Here is a 22,927-nt window from a genome sequence, read left to right as displayed (position 1 = left end):
CCTCTGTTCCATTGCACTCTTTAAGAGTCTACCATTCACCATGAAACTCCCACCTTGATTTAGCTTTCCAAAATGCAAGGGGGCCTTGAATTTATTTATATTAAACTCCATTTGCTATTTCTCAGCCAACTTTCCCAGCTGATCAAGATCCTGATCAATTTCTGATAAGTTTCCTCACTATCCACGACACCTATTTTGGCATCATCAGCAAACTTACTAATCATGTCTTGTACATTCTCATACAAATCATTGATCTCGACAACAAACAGCAATGGGTCCAGCACTGACCCCTGAGGCACTTCACTCGTCACAGGCCTCCAGTTTGACAAGCATCCTTTCACTATTAGCCTCGGCTTCCTACCATCAAGCCAACTTTGTATACAATTTGCCAGCTCCCCATGGTTTCCATGCGATATAACCTTCCAGAGCAGCCTACCATGTGGAACCCTATAAAAGACCTTACTGAAATCCATATAGACTACATCTTCTGCCCAGCCCTTGTCAACCTTCCTGATCACTTAATCAAAGAACTCCAATAAATTTGTGAGGCCTGATCTCCCACTCTCAAAGTCATGCTGCTTGGTCCTAATCAAACCATGTCTTTCCAAATGTTATGTATATCTTATCTCAGAATCTTCTCAAGTAATTTACCCACCATAGATGTTAAGTTTATTTGTCTATAGTTCCCAGGCCTTTCTGTACAACGTGCTGATGACAACTTGAATAATAGCACAACATTCACTACTCTCCAGTCTTCCGCAACCTCACCTGTGGCAAATGATGGTGCAAAGATATCAGCCAGTGTAGCCACAATTTCTTCTCTAGTCTCTAACCTCTTGCAGTGTTCTTGGATATATCTGGTCAGGGCCAGAAGGTTTATCCACACATTCTAATGCGTGCAACACCTCTCGTACTGTGATATGGAATGTCCCCAAGATACCACCGCTAACTTCCCCAAGTACCCATGTCTTTCTCCAAGATAAACACAGAGGAGAAATATTTCTTGAGAACTTGGTCCATCTCCTGTAGTTCTACACTTAGATATCTACTTTGGTCCTTGAGGGGCCCTATTCTCTCTCTAGTTATTCTTTTTCCTTTAATGTATTTAAAGTACTTCATTGGATTCATCCTAATCTTCTCAGGCAAGGCTATCCTGTGCCCCCTTTTCACCCTCCTGATTTCCTTCTTCAGTAAATTCCTGTGTTCCCTGATAAACTCCAGTGATTACCTTGATCCCATCTGTAGCTGAGCCATTCCTCCGTTTTCCTGGTCAAAGCCTCAATATCTTTTGTCATCCAGGGCTCCCTATTCCTGCCAACCTTCACCCTCACAGGAACATATAGACATTGAACTCTAGCTCTCTCACTTGCCAGAGGTCCTTTTGCCTGCAAACAAACTACTCCAAGCATTAAAGACTACAAGCTTCACGTTCCTGGTAATGAGGGATATTGCAAAACACGATGCTCCATTTTTTTTTCAATGTCTTAGTTCCCCGAATGACATCTTCCACCTTAGCATTTGTCATAGTTGTACTCAACTCTAATACTTAAAACTGTTGGCTGAGCTTATTTGGATACCCAGCCAATTCAGCTGCCCATCTGGATATCATAATTCCTCCACCTCGGTTATAGAGGCCAATGTATCTTTCTGTGACGGCCAATTTGACTAGCAATCGAACCTTCACAAAGAAGATTGCTGATGCAAATTGACACATGACCAGTCTGTCTGAAAAATGTACAAGCTTGACTTCCAAGTTTGAATTCTGTTTTTAACCCATTTATGACAATGCGTCCAAATTCAATGCTCCCACTCCACAAAAAATAATTACGTCCTAAAATTTCTTTAAATCTGTCCCCCTCATGGTGCCAGTAAAACATGCTGATGACAACTCGATTTTAGTAAGACAGACCTTACTGAAAAGTACCAAACATTTGAGGCATCATTTAAGCCATATACACATATACTGGAGACGATACTAAGGTATGTACCCATTTGGAAGAAAATGGGCTTATCAGTGCTAGACAGCATGGTTTTGTGCAGAGAAAGTCATGTCTTACAAACCTAATAGAATTCTTTGAAGAGGTGACAAAGTTGATTGTTGATGGAAGGGATGTAGCTGTCATATACATGGACTTTAGCAAGGCATTTGATAAAGTTCCCATGGTAGACTGATGAAGAAGGTGAAGGTGGGGTCCAGGGTGTTCTATCTAGATGGATACAGAACTGGTTGGACAACAGGAGACAAGTTTCTCAAAATGGAGAACTGTGACCAGTGATGTCCCACAGGGATCCGTGCTAAGAGCACTGTTGTTTGTGATATACATAAATGATTTGGAGGAAGGTGTAGGTTGCCTCATTAGCAAGTTTGCAGATTGGTGGAGTATCAGATGGTGAAGGGGACTATCAGAGAATACAGCAGAATATAGATCGATTGGAGAGTTGGGCAAAGAAATAACGGATGGAGTTCAATCTGGACAAATACGAGGTGATGCATTTTGGAAGATGCAATTCCAGAATGAACTGTACAGTAAATGCAAAGGTCTTGGGGAAAATTGCTGCCAGAAGGATCTGGGAGTTCAGATTCATTGTTACCTGAAGGTGGCAGTGCAGATCGGTAGAGTGGTCAAGAAGGCATACGGCATGCTTTCCTTGATTGGACAGGGTATTGAATATGAAAGTTGGCAGTCATATATAAGACTTTGGTTCAGCCACATTTGGAATACTGCATACAGTTTTGGTTGCCACATTACCAAAAGGATGTGGATGCTTTGGAGAGGGTGCAGAGAAAGTTCACCAGGATATTGTCTGGTATGGAGGGTGCCAGCTATGAGGAAAGGTTGAGTAAATTAGGATTATTTTCATTGGAAAGGAGTTTGAGGGGGGACCTGATTGAGGCCTCCAAAATCATGAGAGGTGTAGACAGGATGGATAGCAAGAAACATTTTCCCAAAGTGTTCAAAATGAGAGGGACAGATTTAGGGGAGATATACGTGAAAAGTTCTTTACGCAAAGGGGACCAGCGGAGGTGGTTGGGACAGGAACGATAGTGTCATTTAAGATGTATATGGACAGATGCATGAAATGGGCAGGGAGCAAAGGGATATAGTTCCTTAGAAGATAAAGATAGGCAGCATATTTAAATAGGGGATATGGATAGGCGCAGGTGTGGAAGGCTGTGAAGGGTCTGCTCCTGTGCTGTGATGTTCTTTGTTCTCGACCCTGTAACCCTGCATTTCTACAAGCTAATCCACCCAGCCTTTACACCAAGGGGCAATTTAGCACAACCTTTGGACTGTGGGAGAAAACCAGAGTCCCAGGAGGAAGCCCTGCACACATATAGAGAATGTGCAAACTCCTCACAAGCAATCATCCCAGAGCAAAATCAAGCCTTGGTCCCTGCCACTTTAAGGCAGCAAGTGCTAACCACTGAGTCGCTGTGTTGACCTTATTAAGCATCAGAACTGATCTGTCCATTATTAGACAAACTCAATTGCAGCAGTTTCATCTTCATTGCTGTGAACATTAGGGTATAAGAACTGCCTGGCTTCTCACTATTTTCTATAACCCTTCAGAATCTGTAAATTTGTAATCCATACGAAACAATCTTGAAGAGTGCACCTGAACAATTTGATTGCAACAAATTCAAAGAATATGCAGTCCACACAAGTGCAGACATTAATTTACAGTTTGGCTGGTCTGTCAAAATCTTATGTACCATGTTACTGCATTACTCCAACAGCTAAAAGGACTTTCTGCTGCCAGATCCATAATTATTCTATTCATACTCACACACAGAGAGCACTAAATTCATCACTCTCAAACACCCCCTATTTTCAGTAAGAAACTTAGCTGGTGGTTCCATCCACTTTTCGATTATCACAGCCACAATTATATTCTTATTGTTTTTCCTTTTACTTTTGATGTCCGACAAAATCTGCTTGCCAGATCTGTAAAACGTAAAACAAACATTTTTCTTTATTCCTTTAACAATCACTATCTGCATTGACATGTCTTGCTAAAGCCAGACTTAAATATTAACTGTAACAATGTCATTCTCACATCTATCATTTACCTCTTTTGTGAGCTTATTATCCTCATTGTCCCTTATCCCTGTGACCTTTACTAAAAATTTTAATATTTTAGAAGACAATGAGCAAACATGCTATGTAATTTTAACACAAATTTTGTTTTCTAAGTTTCTACCCTTTGATGTCAAGAATATCTTCTTTAATGTAGAGGGTATGTTCCATTAAAGGAATACAATCGTGTAATTTACATAATCAATACAAATTTACAGATTTTCCTCATGCTAAAGCTTTGTGGTTTCCTGTATCCAATTTCATCTGTACTTTCTTCACCTATTGTCCACTTAATACACGGAGATTGGAAGAACATTACCGAACAGGCCCTTTGGCCCACCAAAACTGGGCCAACATGTGATGCCTTTCTAAACTTAAAAACCTTTTGCCTCTATGTGGTCAAATTCTCCAAAATTCTCAAATTCTCAAACCATTTCATTCTATATTCATACTCTTGCGATATCCCAGTTGATGTCTGGGTAGTTCAGTATTCTGCTCTCTTCTCCACTGCCACACTTTTGGACAGTCTCCTGTGCCAATATACCCTATTCCCCATGTGGCTGTCCTCAAGACAGACTTATACACAAGGTAGAATGCTGATTAATACTATCAGAGAAACCAGGACATCATTCTCTACCTTGCCCCTCACTCCGTTTCCCTCAATGGGTACATGATTGCCTGCACCAACCCATTTGAACCTGTATCTCTCCAGTAGGTATGATTGTGTAATTTGTACACCACTTCTTGTTATGCATCACAATGTGTCCAACTCTTATTTTTGCTTAATGAGAGCAGACAACCAAATGCAGATGTGGTTACTTCAGTCTGTCTCTCTGTCTAAAAACTCCCACATTGTATTGACTAATGTTTGTGAAAGATTGACCATTGAACCTGACTGCCTAAAATGCTGGGGAAGGGGTGCCTCCATTTGAAACATCAATTTTGGTCAAACTTCATTTTAAATAATGACTTCTTAATTTTTTTTCATTTAACTGCATTATTACCCCAATCCCACAGGAAGGGTCACAGGAAAAAGAAGGGCAGCAGAACTCATGCACCCAGCAACAAGGATCAACACATGGCATTCGACGGTTATGTGAAGTTCAAAAGGTAATATTATCTGAATAGTGTGGTCATCCCTCAGTGATTGCACAGTGGTCTTGCAATTTATTACGGGTTGTCCTGGAAATGCTAACTCTGGATTAATACAGCTGCCAATGCAAGCGCTGCTGTGATGCTCTTACAGTTTTTAATGCTTGGCAATGACTGAGCTGCTGAAACATAAACTCCAAGCTCTGGAATCAGTGTGCTGACTGTAAACAGTGATATTTTGGAGGTGTTCACTTAGTGTCGTTCATCTCGCATAAATACATCATCAGAACTTCAGACAAAAAATAGGTGGATCAGTCCACAGATTCTGGAATAAAAATAATAATTAATACTCTGGAGAATTGACATGCACTCAGACTCACTTACACATGCTCAAATACGCAGACATGCACACACCCCACATGCATACACCCCCAACACACACAAACCCCATGCATATGTACCCACTGCACATACACATGGCACACAAACCACAACACGGCACACATGCACCCAGACACACACACACACACCCACCACACATACATCCCCATACACGCACAACCCACACACATCATACCCCTCTCACAGATGTACAATAATATACCCAGTCACACAGACACCCCAAAGCCTCTTACACACATGCATCCCAGACTTACACCTCTCATAACTACAACCCACTCATAAAATCCTCAAACATGCCACATGCATTGCACAAGCTTCCCACACACACATGCACACAGACACACCAACACATACATAACCCCCACAAACAACCCTCCATACATCCCACGCACCCTGTCCAACAAAGTGACTTGCACACTCTCCATACACATCACACAGACATTCTGCATCAATGTCCTTCAGGGAAGGAGATCTGCCATTCTCACCTGGTCTGGCCTACATATGACTCTGGACCCAGAGCAACGTGGCTGACTCTCAACTGTCCTCTGAAATGGCCTAGCAGGCCACTCAGTTGTATTAGTCACTATGAAGTCTCAACAAATAAGTAAAACTAGATGGACCACTGGCATCAACTTAGGCACTGGAGAAGACAACTGCAGAAATAGCCCTGTTGATTCTGCAAAGTCTTCCTTGCTAACATCTCGGGGCTGTGCCAAATTAGGAAAGCAACAGCCTGATATGTTCATGGAATCACTAATCACCATTCTGTGGTAGGTCCTGTATAATTGGCAGTACAGACCCAGCAGCAGTAGTCTGTCAGGAGAAATTTGCCCTGAGAGTCTTCAACATTGACTCCTAAATCCATGAAGTATCATGGCTTCAGATTAAACATGGACAAAGAAATCTCCTCCTGGTTATCACATACCATCCTCTCTCAGCTGATGAGTCAATACTCATCCATGTTAAACAATACTTGGAGGAAGCACTGAGTCTGGTAATGGTGCAAAATATATTCTGGATTTCACTGTCGACCTCCAATAGTGGTTCAGCAGCAGCACTACTGATGGAGCTGGTCTGATCCTTATGGACGGAGCTACTAGACTGGGTCTGCAGCAGTATTGTGCAAACCAGCAAGAGATAAAAACACCCTTGACCTCATCCTAACCAGTCTGCTGTTTACAGATGCATCTGTCCATGACAGTTTTGTTAAAAGTGACCACTGCACAGTCCTTGTGGAGACAAAGTCTCACCTTCACATTGAGAATTGACAACGCATCGTGTTGTGTGGCACCATCGCCGTGCTAAATGGGACAGACATCAAACACCTCTAACAACTCCAGACGAGGCACCCATCAGATATAGTAGGCCAGAATTGTATGGCGGCACAATCTACAACCTCATGGCCTGGCATATCTCCCGCTCAACCATTACCATCAAATTAAGGGATCAACCCTGGTTAAATGGAGAGAATAGAAGGACATGCCAGGAGCAGCATTTCAGGCATACCTGAAGATGAGGTGTCAACCTGGTGAAGCCACCAGCCAAGACTACTTGTATACCAAACCACATAAGCAGCAAGTTATAGAGCGAAGAGATCCCACAACTAGTGCATCAAATCTAAGTTTTGCTGTCATGCCGCATCCAGTGGTGGTTGATAATTAAACAACTCACTGGAGGAAAATTCTCCATGAATACCTTCATCCTCAATGATGGAAGAGTCCAGTACAGTGCAAAAGATAAGGTGAAAGCATTCACAGCAATCTTCAGCCAGGTGTGCCTCATGGATGATCCATCCCAACCTCCTGCAATAGTCCCCAACATCACAGATCCCAGTCTTCAGCCAATTCAATTCACTTCACATGACATCAAGAAACGATAGGAGAAACTGGATACAGGTGGGAAGCTGAGAGTTTGAATAAACTAGTCCTTTTCAGAGTGGGGTGAATGCAGTGTCCAGATCTGGGACCTCAGCTGTTCACAATATACATTGACGATTTGGATAAAATAATTCAATGCCATACCTCCAAATTTGCAGATGACACTAAGTTGGGTGGCAGTGTGCACGATGAGGAGGATACTAAGAGGATGCGGGGTGATTTGGACAGACTGGATGAGTAGGCAAATAGTCAGCAAATGCAATATAATGTGGATAAATGTGAGATTCTCCACTTTGGTCACAAAAACAGGATGGCAGATTATTGGTTAATGGTGTCGGTTTACGAAAAGGTGAGGTGCAACAAGACCTAGGTGTCAGGGTGTGATAGTTGCTGAAGGTTGGCGTGCGGCTGCAGCAGGCAGTGAGGAAAGCTAATGCATGCTCTCCTGCAAGACAAGTATCAGAGTAAGGATGCCTTGCTGTGGTTATACAGCGCCTTGGTGAGGCCACACCTTGATTATTGTATGCAATTTTGGTCTCCAAATCGAGGAAGGACATTATGGAGGCAGTCCAGCGAAGACTGATTCCTGAGATGACATGACTGACATATAGTCACAGAGCCATGGAGATGTACTGCGTGAAAACAGACTCTTCAGTCCAACTCGTCATGCTGACCAGATATCCTAATGTAATTTAATCCCATTCGCAAACACTTGGCCCATATCCCTCTAAACCCTTCCTATTTATATACGCAGCCAGGTGCCTTTTAAATGCTGCAATTGCACCAGCTTCCTCTACTTCCTCTGGCAATTTATTCCATACATGCATCACCCTCTGTGTGAAAACATTTCCCCTTTGGTCCCTTTTATGTCTTTCCCCTCCCACCCTAAATCTATCCCCTCTGGTTCTGGACTCCCCCACCCCAGGAAAAATACTTTGTTTATTTACCCTATCCATGGCCGTCATGATTTTATAAACCTCTATAAGGTCACCCCTCAGCCTCTGACGCTCCAGGGAAAACAGTCCCAAACTCTATTCAGCCTCTCCATAAGCTCAAATCCTCCAACCCTGGTGACATCCTTGTAAATCTTTTCTGAATCCTTTCAAGTGTCACAATATCCTTCCGATAGGAAGGAGACCAGAATTGCATGCAATATTCCAAAAGTGGTCTAACCAATGGTCATATACAGCTTCAACATGACCTCCCAACTCCTATAGTCAATCCTCTGACCAATAAAGGAAAGCATACCAAATCCCTACTTCACTATCCTATCTACCTGCGACTCTACTCTCAAAGAACTATGAACCTGCACTCCAAGGACTCTTTGTTCAGCAACCTTCCTTAGGACCATTAAGTGTATAAGGCCTGCTCTGATGTGCTTTTCCAAAATGCAGCGCCTCAAATTTATCTAAATTAAAACCCCATCTCCTCAGCCTATTGGTCCATCTGATTAAGATCCCATTGTAATCTGAGGTAACCCTCTTCTCTGTCCACTACACCTCCAATTTTGGTGTCATCTGCAAAGTAGCTAACTATACTTCCTATGTTCGCATCCAAATTATTTTATATAAATGATGAAAAGTAGAGGACCCAGCACCGATCCTTGTGACACTCCACTGGTCACAGGCCTCCAGTCTGAAAAGCAACCCTCCATCACCACCCTCTGCCTTCTACCTTCGAGCCAGTTCTGTATCCAAATGGTTTTGAGGAAAGACTGGATCAATTAGGCTTGTATTTGCTGGAATTTAGAAGAGTGAGGGGGATCTCATAGAAACATAAAATTCTGATGGGACTGGACAAGCTAGATGTGGGAGGAATGTTTCTAATGTTGGGGAAGTCTAAGAATATGGAGTAAACCATTCAGGACTGAGATGAGGAAGAATTTCTTCACTCAGAGTTGGAATTCTGCCCCACAGGAAACTGTTGGGGCCAGTTCATTAGATATATTCAAGAGAGAGTTGGATGTGGCCCTTGCGGTTAAAAGGATCAAAGGGTGTGGGGAGAGGGCAGGAATGGGATACTGAGATTGAATGATCAGCCATGATCGAATTGAATGGTGATGCAGGCTCGAAGGTCTACTCCAGCACCTATTTCCTATGTTTCTGTGATTACTGAACAGCTATGGACTTTGACAACATTCTCGCAATAGTACTGAAGACTTGTGCTGCAGAACCTGCTGCTCACGAACCAAACTCTTCCAGTATAGTTAGAAAACTGGCATCTACCCAACAATGAGAAAAATTGCTCAGACGCTGTACACAAAAAGCCTGACAAATCCAACAAAGCTGATTGATTGGTTAGATTTATTGTGATGCACACCTAAGGACAGCAAAAAGCCTTTTTTTGTGTGAGCAATACAGGCAGTGAGCAAAGACATACAGATCATTGGTGAGAAAACTTGGATAGAGTGAGGTGTACAGGTTACACTGCACAGAATGTAAGATCCTGAGGAGTGTAGCGGAACAGAGGGATCTAGGAGTACAGAGAAACCTCGATTATCCGAACAAAATGCTGCCTGCCCAATTTGGATAATTGAGGTTCCGCTGTACATAGTTATTTGAAAGTGGCGTCACAGGTAGACAGGGTGGTGAAGAATTTAGCATGCTGGTCTTCATCAGTCAAGACACTGAGTATAGGAGTTGGGATGTTATGTTGCAGTTGTGTAAGTTTTTGGTGAGGCCGCACTTGTGTACAGTTTTAGGAAAGACATAGTTAAACTGGAAAGAGTACAAAGAAGCTTTACGAGCATGTTGCCAGGACTAGTAGATTAGATTACTTACAGTGTGGAAACAGGCCCTTCGGCCCAACAAGTCCACACCGACCCTCCTAAAGAGCAACCCGCCCAGACCCATTCATCTACGTTTACCCCCTCACTTAACAACAGGGGCAGTTTAGCATGGCCAATTCACCTAACCTGTACACTGTGGGAGGAAACTGGAGCACCTGGAGGAAACCCATGCAGACACGGGGAGAATGTGTAAATTCCACGCAGACGGTTGCCTGAGGCAGGAGTTGAACCCGGGTCTCTGGTGCTGTGAGGCAGCAGTGCTAACCACTGTGCCACCATGCCACCCAGTAGGTCTGAATTATAGGGAGAGGTTGGGCAGGATAGGAATTTATTCCTTAGAATGTAGCGGAATGAGGGATGACCTTATTGAGGTGTATAAAATCATGTGGGGTATAGATAGGATGACTACAAATAGTCTTTTTTCCAGGGATGTAGATTTGAAAACTAGAGGGCGTAGGTTTAAAGGGAGAGGGGAAAGATTTAAGAAAGACCTGAGGGGCAGTGTCTTCACGTAGAGAGTGGTATGTATATGGAATGGGCTGACAAGGAAGGTGGTTGATGAGTTGAGAATGTGGTGCTGGAAAAGCACAGTCCGTAAGGCAGTGTCTGAGGAGCAGGAGAATTGACATTTCGGGCATAAGCCCTTCAGTAGAAAGTAGTTGAGGCAAGTGCAATAACAACATTTAGAAAAAAAAATTGGACAGGTACATAGATGGGAAGGGTTTAGAGGGATATGGACCAAATGCAAACAACTGAAACTGCTGAGTGGGCACCATGGACCAGTTTGAGCCAAAGGGCTTGTGTCCATGCTATATAAATCTTTGATTTTTATGACATATGGGAGGCAAGATCAACATTATTTGAAGTTAGAGAGTCCATTCATCAGTCTAATAATGCTAGGGAAGAAGCTTGTGCATGTGCTCAAGCTTCTGTATATACTGCTTGATGACAAGAGGTTAGAGGAGAGCATTACCAGGCTGGGATGGGTCTTTGGCAATGTTGGTAGTCTTTCAGCAGCAATGAGATGGTCGAAATGGAGTGCATGGATGGCAGGTTGTCTTCCGTGATGATCTAGGTTGTGCACACAACCTTCTTACAGTCTTACAGTCCTGGGTAGAGCAATTGCTGTACCAGGCCATTATGTACCCGGACAGTGTGCTTTCTATGGTACATCTGTAAAAGTTGGTGAGAGTCCTTATGGACATGCAAATTTCCTAAGCTGCCTGAAGAAGGAGAGGTGTTGTAGTGACTTTTTGACCATCTTATCGATATGGGAAGTCCAGAACATGTGGTTGTTTCTCATTACTCCTAAGAATTTGAAGCTCTTAATCCTCAACCTGCACTCCATTGATGTCGATGGGGTGTGTTCTTCTTTCTTCCTAAAGTTGATGATCAGTTCTTTAGTTTTGCCAACATTGAGAGACAAGTTGTTATCATTGCACCTTCAGTCTACTCTCAATTATCAGCAAAGTAATGGGCAGCACGGTGACACAGTGGTTAGCACTGCAGCCTCACAGCGCTAGAGACCCGGGTTCAATTCCTGACTCAGCCGACTGACTGTGTGGAGTTTGCACGTTCTCCCCGTGTCTGCGTGGGTTTCCTCCGGGTGCTCTGGTTTCCTCCCACAGTCCAAAAAATGTGCAGGTCAGGTGAATTGGCCATGCTAAATTGCCCGTAGTGTTAGGTGAAGGGGTAAATGTAGGGGAATGGGTCTGGGTGGGTTGCGCTTCGGCGGGTCGGTGTGGACTTGTTGGGCTGAAGGGTCTGTTTCCACACTGTAAATAATCTAATTTAATCTAATGGAAGGGTGTCATCAACAGTGCTGTCAAGCAGAACCTGCTCAGTGACACCTAGTTTGGGTTCTGCTACAGTTACTCAGCTCCTGACCTTTTTACAGTCCTCGTTGAAACGTGAACAAAGAAGCTGAATTCCAGAGGGAAACTGACAATGACAGCCCTTGTCATCAAGCCAACACCTGACCAAGTGTAGCTTCATGAATCCCTGGCAAAACTAGAGTTAATTGGAATCAGGGGAAAGGCTCTCTCCATTGGTTGGAGTCAATCCATGCACAAAGTAAAATGCTTGTGGTTGCTGGAGGTCAGTCATCTCCGCTCCAGAACATCTCTGCAGTAGTTCCTCAGGTAGTGCCCGAGACCCAACTATCTTTATCTGCTTCATCAATGACCTTCCCTCCATCATAAGGTCAGAGTGGAGATGTTCGCTGATGATTGATTGTGCAACATTCAGCACCCTTTGTGACTCCATAGGTATTGAAGAAGTTCATTATCTCTCCACCCTGGAGGCTTCCTGCCTCTATTCCTTTTGCCCGAAACGGTGATTTTCCTGCTCCTCAGATGCTGCCTGACCTGCTGTGCTTTTCCAGCACCGCTCTGATCGAAATTGAAGTAGTTCATGTTCAAAATGCAACAAGATCTGAGCAATATCTAGGCTTGAGCTGAGAAGGAGAAAGTGAGGACTGCAGATGCTGGTGATCAGAGGCGAGAGTGTGGTGCTGGAAAAGCACAACAGATCAGGCAGCATCTGAGGAGCAGGAGAATAGACGTTTTGGGCATAAGCCCTACCTGAAACATTGATTCTCCTGCTCCTCGGATGCTGCCTGACCTGCGGTGCTTTTCCAGTACCTCACTCTTAAGCTGAGAAGTAGTAAGTAACACTTAGAAAGTCAGAGGCTAGGAATTCTGCAGCAAGCAACTTATCTACTGACTCCCCAAAACTTATCCAGCATGTACAAGGCATAATTCAGGAGTGTGATGCAGGACACTCCACTGTTGTTCTTTTGTTTAAGAAAGGCAACAGGAATAATACAGTAAATGATAAGCTCATGAGCTTTACATCAGTGATAGGGAATTATTGGAGAAGATTGTTAGCAACAGGATTTATGTGCATTTGAAAAATAATGGAGTTATTAGGGATATTCAGCGTGGCTGAATGCAGGGAAGGTCAAGACTCACTTTTAAGGAAGTGGCCAGTGTGATTGATGAGGGTAGACCAATAGATGTTACCTACATGGGTTTTACTAAAGCAAAAACAGAAATTGCTGTAAAAATTCAGCATGGCTGGCAGCATACGTGGAACGAAAGCAGAGTAAACATTTCAAAGGAAACAAAGGAATAACATTGGCGATTCTGCAGTCTTTTGGGACCATGTCTGTGGCGAAAGAGGAGACAAACATCTCTGTCAAGGCCCCAGCCATCCCCTCCCTTCCTCTTTCAGCCTCACGATAGGCTGAACCAGAAGATTAAGTCCCTTGGAAATTGACCAAGCTAATTTTGTATACATAAAGAAGCAGTTGTGGAAGGGTGTTCTTTCTGACTGGAGGTCTGTGATGACTGGTAAGGATTGGTGCTGGATCCTCTATTGTTTGTAATTTTTACAAATGACTTGAATGAAAATATAGGTGGTCATTATTCATTCTGCAGACAACAGGAAAATTGGAGTAATGGATAGCGAGGAAGTTTGTCAAAGGAAACAGATCGTCCAAGACAGTTGGAGGAGAGATGGTAGATGGACTTTAATCTGGACGAGTGTGAGGTGATGCATTTTAGGAGGTTAAATACAAGAGGAAAGTATACAGTTCATGGCAGGACCCTTAAGAACATTGATATGCAGAGAGATCTTGGGGTCCAAGTCCATAACTTCCCTAATTATGACACACCGTAGGTAAGATGATAAAGAAGGCATACAGCCTGCTTGTCTTCATCAGTTGGGACATTGGGTATAAAAGTTGGGAAGTCAATTGCAGCTGTATAAAACTTTAGTTGTGCCATATTTGTAGCTTGGGTCCCCAAACTATAGGAACATGTGGAGGCTTTGGAGAGAGTGCAAAAGACGTTTACCAGGATGTTGCCTAAATTGGAGTGTATTAGCTATTAGGGCAAGTAGGACAAACTTGGATTGTTTTCACTAGAGCAGCAAAGGCAGAGAGGTGACCTAATAAAAGTATATAAAATTATGAGAGGCGTAGGTTATGTCGGCATTCGGAATCTTTTTCCGAGGGTGGAAATGTCAAATACTAGAGGGCATAGGTTTCAGATGAGAAATGGAAAAGTACGAGGAAAGGTCTTCACACAGATTATGTCTTAACTGCAAGTGCTGCCAGGAACATTTTTGACGAAGATACATTCGCAAGGTTAAAGAGGTATTTAGCCAGACATATGAATAGACGGGGGAGAGAGGGATACAGACCATGTGTAGCAGATGGAATTAGTTTAGATTGGCATCCTGGTCTGCACAGACATGGTGGGCCAAAGGGCCTATTCCTGTGTTGTAGTCTTCTGTGTTGTTCTGTGACTTCTAACATTTTCCCTATGACAGGTGATCAAAGGGGCAGGTATTCATACTCCTTTTTTTGCAACCGGTGGTATTTTAAATTCAATCAATGCACAATATTCAGGTATTAAAAGGTAGACTCTGGTAACATGAAAACCATTGATGATTATTGTAAACACTGCACCTGTTCAGGTTCACTTATGCCCTTTGTGGAGGGAAATCTGCTGTCCTGCCCAACCTAATCTGTATCTGACTCCAGTTACATGGTAATGTGGTTGACTCTTAACTATCCTCTGAAATGACCGAGCAAGCTACTGAGTTCAAGAGTAATCAGAGGTGGGCAACAAAGGGTCTTTTTTTGTGTGCTATAGCCCTCTATGAATCCATGTTCAAACATTTTGGATTGAATTGAGTCCCATAATCCACCAGAGTAAAGTCAGCTGCAAAGGATAAAAGCAAATTGATGGAATCACTGAATTTGTTTCTGTTGATTTTATTTTTCAGAAAGTTGAAGGTGAAGGCGCAGTCAGTGCCAGGCCTGACCCCCAGTGCTCAGGCCAACCCATATGCCTTCTGGCCTGGCCATCTCTTGGACAAAGTGCGCATGTACCTCCCATATGCCACGTTAGAACACCAAGAAGTATTCTTCAGTAACACGCAAGATGCAAGGCTCAGTCCCTATCGCTACTACAGCAACAATAGCTGGCCCGTCAGTAAACAGGGATATCTTACATATGGAGACATAGACATGCACAAGCGTTACTGGCTGTGATCCACCAGTCTGCCTTTGCACAGGATCTGCAAATTTTTTTTCCCCAGGAACTGTTCGACATTTGGACAATGCAGACAACTGTTAATTCCTTCCTGTAGTAAAAAAATGAGTTGTACAAATTCTTCAAAGTTGTTAAAGAATTTTAAAAGTCTGTGCGCAGATAGAAAGTACAGGACTTTTACTTTGTTGGTCAGAAAACTTTTAAATTTTTATCCCTGAAATGAACAAGTAAGTATGGTCACTAAGTACACTTTAATCTTGTGACAGGAAAACACCTTAAATCAATTACAATGTTTATTTGCATTTCCATCACATGTTTGTTTCTCATGTTTACTAACTACAAGCGTTCCCATTAGTTAATCAAAGGTGGACTAGGGGATGCGCTATGATTGAATTGCCCCATGAGGCAAAACATCCTTTCAACATCCATCCTACCATGTCCCATCAATACAATCACTTTCAGTCATTTAAAATCCAATGTACAGTGGCCCAACCTATTCATCCTAAAAGTTCGTTGAGTGAATCTTCTCTGAATTGGTTATTAAGTTAATTAAATACTTTCTTGGCTAAGGGAAACAAAACGATGCATGTTATTTGAGCTGTGGTCTAACTAATGCCCTGTAAAAGTGTAACACATCTTCTCTACTTTTATACTTGATTCTCCTTGGAATAGAGGCCAACGTTCATTTCCTTCCTAATTACTTGCTGTACCTTGTTAAAAATCCTCACTGATTTTTCAATATTTTTATTTTACTCTCTTCTCAATTTTGGTTTGGACCTGTGAAATGTGAGCTCAAGATGACCTTTGGACAAAGGTATTAAAACAAATTGTTACTTGTTTGTGAAGCCAGACCTGAATATTAATTGCAAGTTGATTCTTGATCAAAGTACTCCACATAATGCTTTCCCCAGTGTCGGAGCATATGTCTAAGCAGATAGCAGACACTTGGTTATTAACAAGGACTGTTTGTCCCTCTGTTCTGAGGGACAGCATTAATTTGCATTTGGAGAGGCAGGCAGTAATTAAGAACAGTCAACATGGTTTTGTTAAGAAGGGATTATGCCTTAACTGAATTTTTCAAATAGGTAAGCAAGTTTTTTCGTATGGAATTGAATCTGGATAAGTGTAGGCAGGACAAACAAGGCAAGGGAATACACGATGAATGGTGAGACTCTGAGAAGCACTGAGGATTCGAGGGACCCTAATATGCATGTACATCTTAAGGTGTCAAAGGAAAACAAAGTTGGGTGAAGTGATTAAGAAGGCATAGGAAATACTTGCCTTTATTAGCTCGGCATTGGGTTTAAGAACAGGGAGGTTATGCCGGTATTAAATAGTTAGTTAAACTACAGCTGGTGTACTGAGTTCAGTTCTAGAATCCAGATTACATGAGGGATGCGATAGTATTGGATAGAGTGTAGTGGAGATTTACCAGGATGTTACCTGGGCTGGAGAGTTTCAGTTATGAAGGGACAATGGACAAACTGGGTAGAGTAGAGGAGATCGAATAGCAACATGATTGAGATGTATAAAATTATGAGGGCATAGATCTTTTCCCCTCTGGTGGAGGTATCAGTGACGGGTCTGGGGGTGGGGGGCAAAGATTTAAGGTAAGGGGAGGAGGTTTAGAGGTGATGTGAAGAAAAGCTTTCTCACCCAGAGGGTAGTAGGAATCTGGAACTCACTGCCTACAGGGCACTGCCTTTTGAGGCAGGAACCCTCATAATGTTGAAGAAATATTTAGAAGTGTGTTTGTGATTCCATGGCATAGAAGCTGATTGTTGGAAAATGAAAATAATTGGATATAGTCATACAGCATGGAAACAGACCCTTCGGTCTAACTAGTCCATACCGAATATAATTTCAAACTAAACTTGTCCTACCTGCCTGCTCCTGGCCCATATCCCTTCAAACCTTTCATCCAAATGTCTTTCAGGTGGTTTAAAATTGTCTTTTTAAAATCTCCCTCCTCTCATTTGAAAAATATGCTCCTGGTCTTGAAATCCCCCATACTAGGGAAAAGGCACCCTTTTCTATACCACTATCTTTTTCTATACCGCTCATAATTTTATAAGATCTATAAGATCACTTCTCAACCTTCACGCTCCAGTAAAAAAATCTCCCAGCCTATCCAGCCTTTCATTACGACCAATTCTGGTTGCCCACTTATAGGAAAGACATTATTAAGCTTTAGAGGGGTTTCAGAAGGGATTTACCATGATGTTGCTGGGTATGAAAGATCTGTTGGTTATTTTCTTCTATACAATAGATCTCAATGATTCCAAGTGCAAGTTTCTGTATATCGACATCGCTTCATAAGTCCTCAAAAGCTTTTAGTAAGTCAGTTAAACTTTATTTTCCTTTCACAAAACCATTGTTTTAAGTAGATTGCAAACTTTAAAATCAATACTTTCCTATTTACAGCATCTGTTCAAAGCAGATTTATTTCTGCCCTTTCTTTTATGGTGGGTGTGTATTTTGCTCACTCTTTGTTTCTGGGCACTAATTTTACAGCAATAGTGTAAAGTTAGCCAGAAGTAAGGTTTATATTTCACACATAATGGAAGTGGTAAGATTCACAATGACAGGCACACAATAACAGCATGCAGTGAGAGATTTGGAAACGATAATGGCTAATCAATCAGTAGTAACAAGTACAAAAGAAAATAAGCAGGGGATATCAGTTTCTCAAGGTTTTTGTTTTAAAACTGAAATCCAAAATAAAAAAGTCAGCATCAGCAGAATGTCAGTGTGGGAATGGTTGGTCTGGAAAATCAGTTGGGATGGTTATCTGGTCAGGAGTTTTTGCATAGGAACATGGTCTGGAGTGTTGGTGTGGGAATTTATTTCAATGATTTGATGTGGGTCGTGGGCTTCACAGGCGAGCCAGCATTTATTGCCTATCACTAGTTGATCTTGAGAAGTTGGTAGGAAGCTGCCTTCTTGAACTGCTGCAGTTCCTATGCTGTAGGTAAATGCACAGTACCGCTAGGGAGGAACTGCCAGGATTTTGACCCAGTGACAATGAAGTATATTTCCAAGTCAGCCATAGTGATTGGTTTGGAGGGATTCATAACCATTAGCCATTCCAGCTACTAATCTTGCCATTTTAATCTCAAGTCCCTCAGCCATTCCTCGTAATACCAAGCAATATCCTCATAAATCTCTGAACCCCTTCAATAATGTACGCAATACTCCAAGTGCAGCCACACCAGAGTTTTGTACAGCTGCAGCATGACCTCTTGGCTCCAAAACTCAATCTCTCTACTAATAAAAGCTAACACACCTTATGCCTTCTTAACAATCAGACCAACCTGGGTGACAACTTTCTGGGATCTATGTACATGGACACTGAGATCTCTCTGCTCATCTACACTATTAAGAATCTTACCATTAACTCAGAGGAGATTTACTAGGATGTTGCTTGGTAAGGAGGGAAGGTCTTACAAGGAATGGCTGAGGGACCTGATGCTGTTTTCATCAGAGAGAAGAGGTTGAGAGGTAACTTAATTGAGACATATACAGAGGAACCTTGAATATCCGATCGAGCTGGGTGGGCACTATTTCATTCAGATAATTGATTATTCGGTTAATTGATTCAATGCCTTTCCTCTAGGGCTCAGAGTTAGTCCTTCCAAAGTCAATCACCTCACCCTTTTCCACATTAAACTCCATTTGCCAACTTGAATAAGCTCGACATTTCAATTGTGCAATGGAATGATAGTCAAAATTAGTTATGAAAATGCTGGGGAATGGTTGGGACCCACGTGACACACCTGCGGATCAGAAGTGCTAGTGGGTGGATCAAAACAAGGATTGGGAGCAGAAAGGAGTGATAATGGTTACAAATCTAAACCTACAACTTGTTAGAGAAACAAATGGAAAGATCATGGGAGGGGAATGGCCAGCTTGTAGCAAGTACAGCGAGTACAGAGGAGCAGGGTCAACCCATATCATAATATACCAACAACTGTCCCTACACTCCATGGCCACTAGGACAATAACTAGTGAAACTAATAGCTCCAAGAAATGGGGCACAACTAAGACCAGCGGAGGAAATGATCATCACTATTTTAAATGTAATTATGCAAATGTATCACATTAGTATACATGAAGCTGCAAGCCAATGGCTTTGGCTGGTATCCATGACGATAAGATAGAAACAGCTGAAAAAAATGAAGATAAGACATCCAGCCCTGAACAATGAACCACAAGTGCCCACTCTAATCAGTAACTTGCTGATATTAGGTGGTTCAACACACCCCCGGTTCCCTGGTTCTAGACACTGGACTGATTTAGGGAGTGTGAAAGGTAGAAGGTAGTTGACAGGTGTTTATCTAAATACAAAAAGGTACATATAATATAAGTATGGCTCCTGCCTTTGGTTGTCTTGGTTTGGAACGGGCCTGTGCCTGGAAGCTCTTGTTCAGATACCACTTGGTTGGCTTCCCCATCTCTTTAATGTCCTTTTGTTGCATTGATGCTTCTCAATGCAGCTTCTCTGTTCAGCCTGTGAGGTTCTTGAGTCCAAAGCTGCTTGTTAGGGCTGGGAGCCAGTGGGGAAGCTGTTTATGCAGATGCTTATTGTTGAAATGGCTCGCTCCCAGGTAAGGTCAGGGCAAACAGTTTTACAGACTGTGTGCCCTGTTATCTCCTCTCATATTGCCATTGTGCTTCTGGTGTTCCCCTTGAGATAAATTGGCTTCTTCATGGTTAAAAGTATGTGTGAACATATTTTGATTGAAGTTGAATGTCCATTAACCTTGAGACTTCATATTGTCTGCTTTGTGCAGCCTGAGGTTTAAAAGTTAGTTAGTGTTAAGGTTGCTTGATTCCACTCTTGCAGTGGGAGTGTGTCCAGTTTTTTTGACATTTGAAAGTTTTTATGTTGTACAGGTTCTTTCATTTTGCAATTCGAAGTTAGAATTTGGAATAAGAAATATTTTTCCATATAAAGTGCTGTAGTTGGCTTGTTCTCAAAATATAGGTTGACTAGTTTGGTAAATGGTTGAAAAGTGTGGCGCTGGAAAAGCACAACAGGTCAGGTAGCATCCAAGGAGCAGGAGAATCGACATTTCAGGCCATCAGGAATGATGAAGGGCTTATGCCTGAAACGTCAATTCTCCTGCTTCTTGGATGCTGTGCTTTTCCAGCACTACACGTTTTGACTCTGATCTCCAAACCTGCATTCCTCACTTTCTCCTAGTTTGGTAAAATAGCTAATCAAACTACTTATTGAAAAACATGAAAGAGAAATATAAAATTAAGATATTTATGCCACTGTGTTGGTGATCTTAAAGATGTGAAAGGCATTTTCAGACAATGAAAGCAAGTTGGAAAAACCAAGAGAAGATTATCAACATTTAAAAGGTCAGTTTGAAATGATCAGAAAATTTCAGAAGTGTTTTAAGAAAGCAAAAATGATGAATTACATCATTTGATAGCTTGGTTCCAGCCTCTTAGAATAGCAGAGAATTAACTATTTCTGCTGGTAGCTACCATTTAATTTCACCATACTTCCATATTGCTGAACGTATGGCTGTTGAAAATGTCCAATTTGGATTAAGGACTTAGATACTGGCCTTGACCAGTCAGGTCAGGTGTTATCTTCTAAGACACAGTGTTTGAGATTGGGAAAATTGACTCTGACTCTGATCTCTTTGATCTCTGATCTGAAATAACCGTTTAAAACACTAAGCTTGGATACATGTTTCTGAAATTTGGATTAATAAATAATGTTGCAATTTCAAGCTCTCAATTGGAAAGTGACATGTAGTTTAAGAAGCAGCACTGATTTAATATATAGACCACGTTTTGATTGCATCAGAAACCAGAAAGGAATATAGCCTTTTACTGTATATCCTCAAGCAGCTGGGTTTAAAGTCAGCCTAAGTGAACCTTTCCTACAGTTTAATGACACCCTCAACTATCAAAGCCTGTGGATCTGCAAAACAGGGCAATGGGTTTATTTTAATTATTGTATGGTCCTTTAGAACATAGAATGTGGAATAGTACAGCACAGAATAGTCTTTTTGGCCCACAATGTTGTGCTTAGGTTTAATTCTAATATAATAACAACCTACGCACCCCTCAACTCACTGCTCTCCATGTACATGTCCAGCAGTCGCTTAAATTTTATCAGCTGTAGTTCATTGACATTTATGATTAATGTCAAGAATAAATACACATACTAATGATTCTAGGAAGGTGATAAATTCCAAAGGGAACATTTTACTGTAAATTTGTAATATTTTTTAAAGTGAAATGTCTGAAGAAATTTCGCAAGTTACTTTTTATTTTTGGAAACCCAAGAGACCCAACTGTAAAACATTTCAGTCAGGGTTTGTGGATAAATAGGAATATTTGATTTTTGTTTTAAGAATATTTTATTTGGATAGTGACAGGGAAAGCACCAATAAAAGTGAACAATCCACTTTTGGAAGTAGTTAAATAGGGAATTTCAAAAAAAGTACACATAAAGCAAATTAATTCACAGCTTTGTCTGGAGATGTGTTTTTTAAATTCATTTATGGGATTTGGGCATTGCTGGTAAGGCCTACATTTCTTTGCACATCCATAATTGCCCAGAAGGCAGTTAAGAGTCAACCACAATTCTGGAGTCTGGTGTCACATGTAAGTTAGACCAGGTAAAAATGGTAGATTCCTTTACTGAGGATGTTAGTGAAGAAGATGGATTTTTCTGACAATCAACGCTGATCATGAATAGACTCTTAATTCCAGATTTGGATTGAATTAAAATACTACCATCTGCCGTGATAGGATTCGAACCCAGATCCCTGGAAAATCATCCAAAGACATAGATAAGTAGTTTAATGATCATGCCACTAGGCCTTTTAGACCACCTGTGATCATGACAGTGAACTATGAATGTATCCTGCACTATGAAAGTGTCTGATTAATGTAAGTCCTTACATTGGTCACAAGCGAAGCCCACATGATTAAGAAGTTTTACGAGAACTAGAATTGGCCACCACTCAAAACATTGGGACTGAGCAGGGAGGATACCCATGTCCCTCAAATCAATAAACCACATTTCAAATGATGAGCATTGACACATACTCCTCAAAGAAACTGCCTTCAAATCCATCAGACAAAAAAAGTGAGAATTATGTTCATCTGATTTTTATGACGTATTTAAGCATGAGACAGAAGTGAACCTCAAAATAAATATAAATGAAAGGCATAGATTATCACATGCAATACATATTGCACTTGTGTCATAAGAGGACTTTAACTGAATGAAATAACGAATAAGGATATGAAAAAAATGATGAAAATCAAGGATTCAGTGGAAGCTGCATAATAAACTGGAGACAGCAGTAATAAAAATCAAAAGCACACCAAAAGGTGCTGCATGCCATTGATTTGGGTAATCAATAGGTGGATACAGTAACTGAGGAGGCTGCAACAACTGGTCAGAGGTGGCCATAGCAACAACGGGGCATGAAGGAGGTAAATCCGGCAAAGTCACATAGAGACATTTAGTAACCAATGGGAGCAGATACAGATAGACTTCACAAGCAGCCCTCCTCTTCACAGAATAAGAGTAAACAGTATTGTCTAGTCATCACTGATCAACTTAAGAGATGGGTAGAAGTGTTTCTC

The 22,927-nt window shown here is 41.7% G+C and overlaps 1 protein-coding gene across 2 annotated transcripts in view; it reads left to right on the top strand.

The window, feature by feature from the left end:
* Nucleotides 1-21,463, top strand: part of LOC140483949 (uncharacterized) — a 61,287-nt gene extending 39,824 nt beyond the window's left edge. Inside the window, exons 6-7 of one of the 2 annotated variants that reach the window (XM_072582820.1) lie at nt 5,097-5,189; nt 15,033-21,461. In XM_072582820.1, coding sequence (XP_072438921.1) covers nt 5,097-5,189; nt 15,033-15,300 — 361 coding nt within the window. In that variant the 3' untranslated portion in view covers nt 15,301-21,461. Of the gene's footprint in view, nt 1-5,096; nt 5,190-15,032 lie in introns of both variants that reach the window. The other variant, XM_072582821.1, reaches the window with a different exon arrangement.
* Nucleotides 21,464-22,927: the final 1,464 nt, after the last annotated feature.

Source organism: Chiloscyllium punctatum, chromosome 12, assembly GCF_047496795.1.
Source record: "Chiloscyllium punctatum isolate Juve2018m chromosome 12, sChiPun1.3, whole genome shotgun sequence".
NCBI classification, from domain to species: domain Eukaryota; kingdom Metazoa; phylum Chordata; class Chondrichthyes; order Orectolobiformes; family Hemiscylliidae; genus Chiloscyllium; species Chiloscyllium punctatum.
Note: the sequence above shows the minus strand (reverse complement) of the source record. Positions and strands in the feature narration are given on the sequence as shown.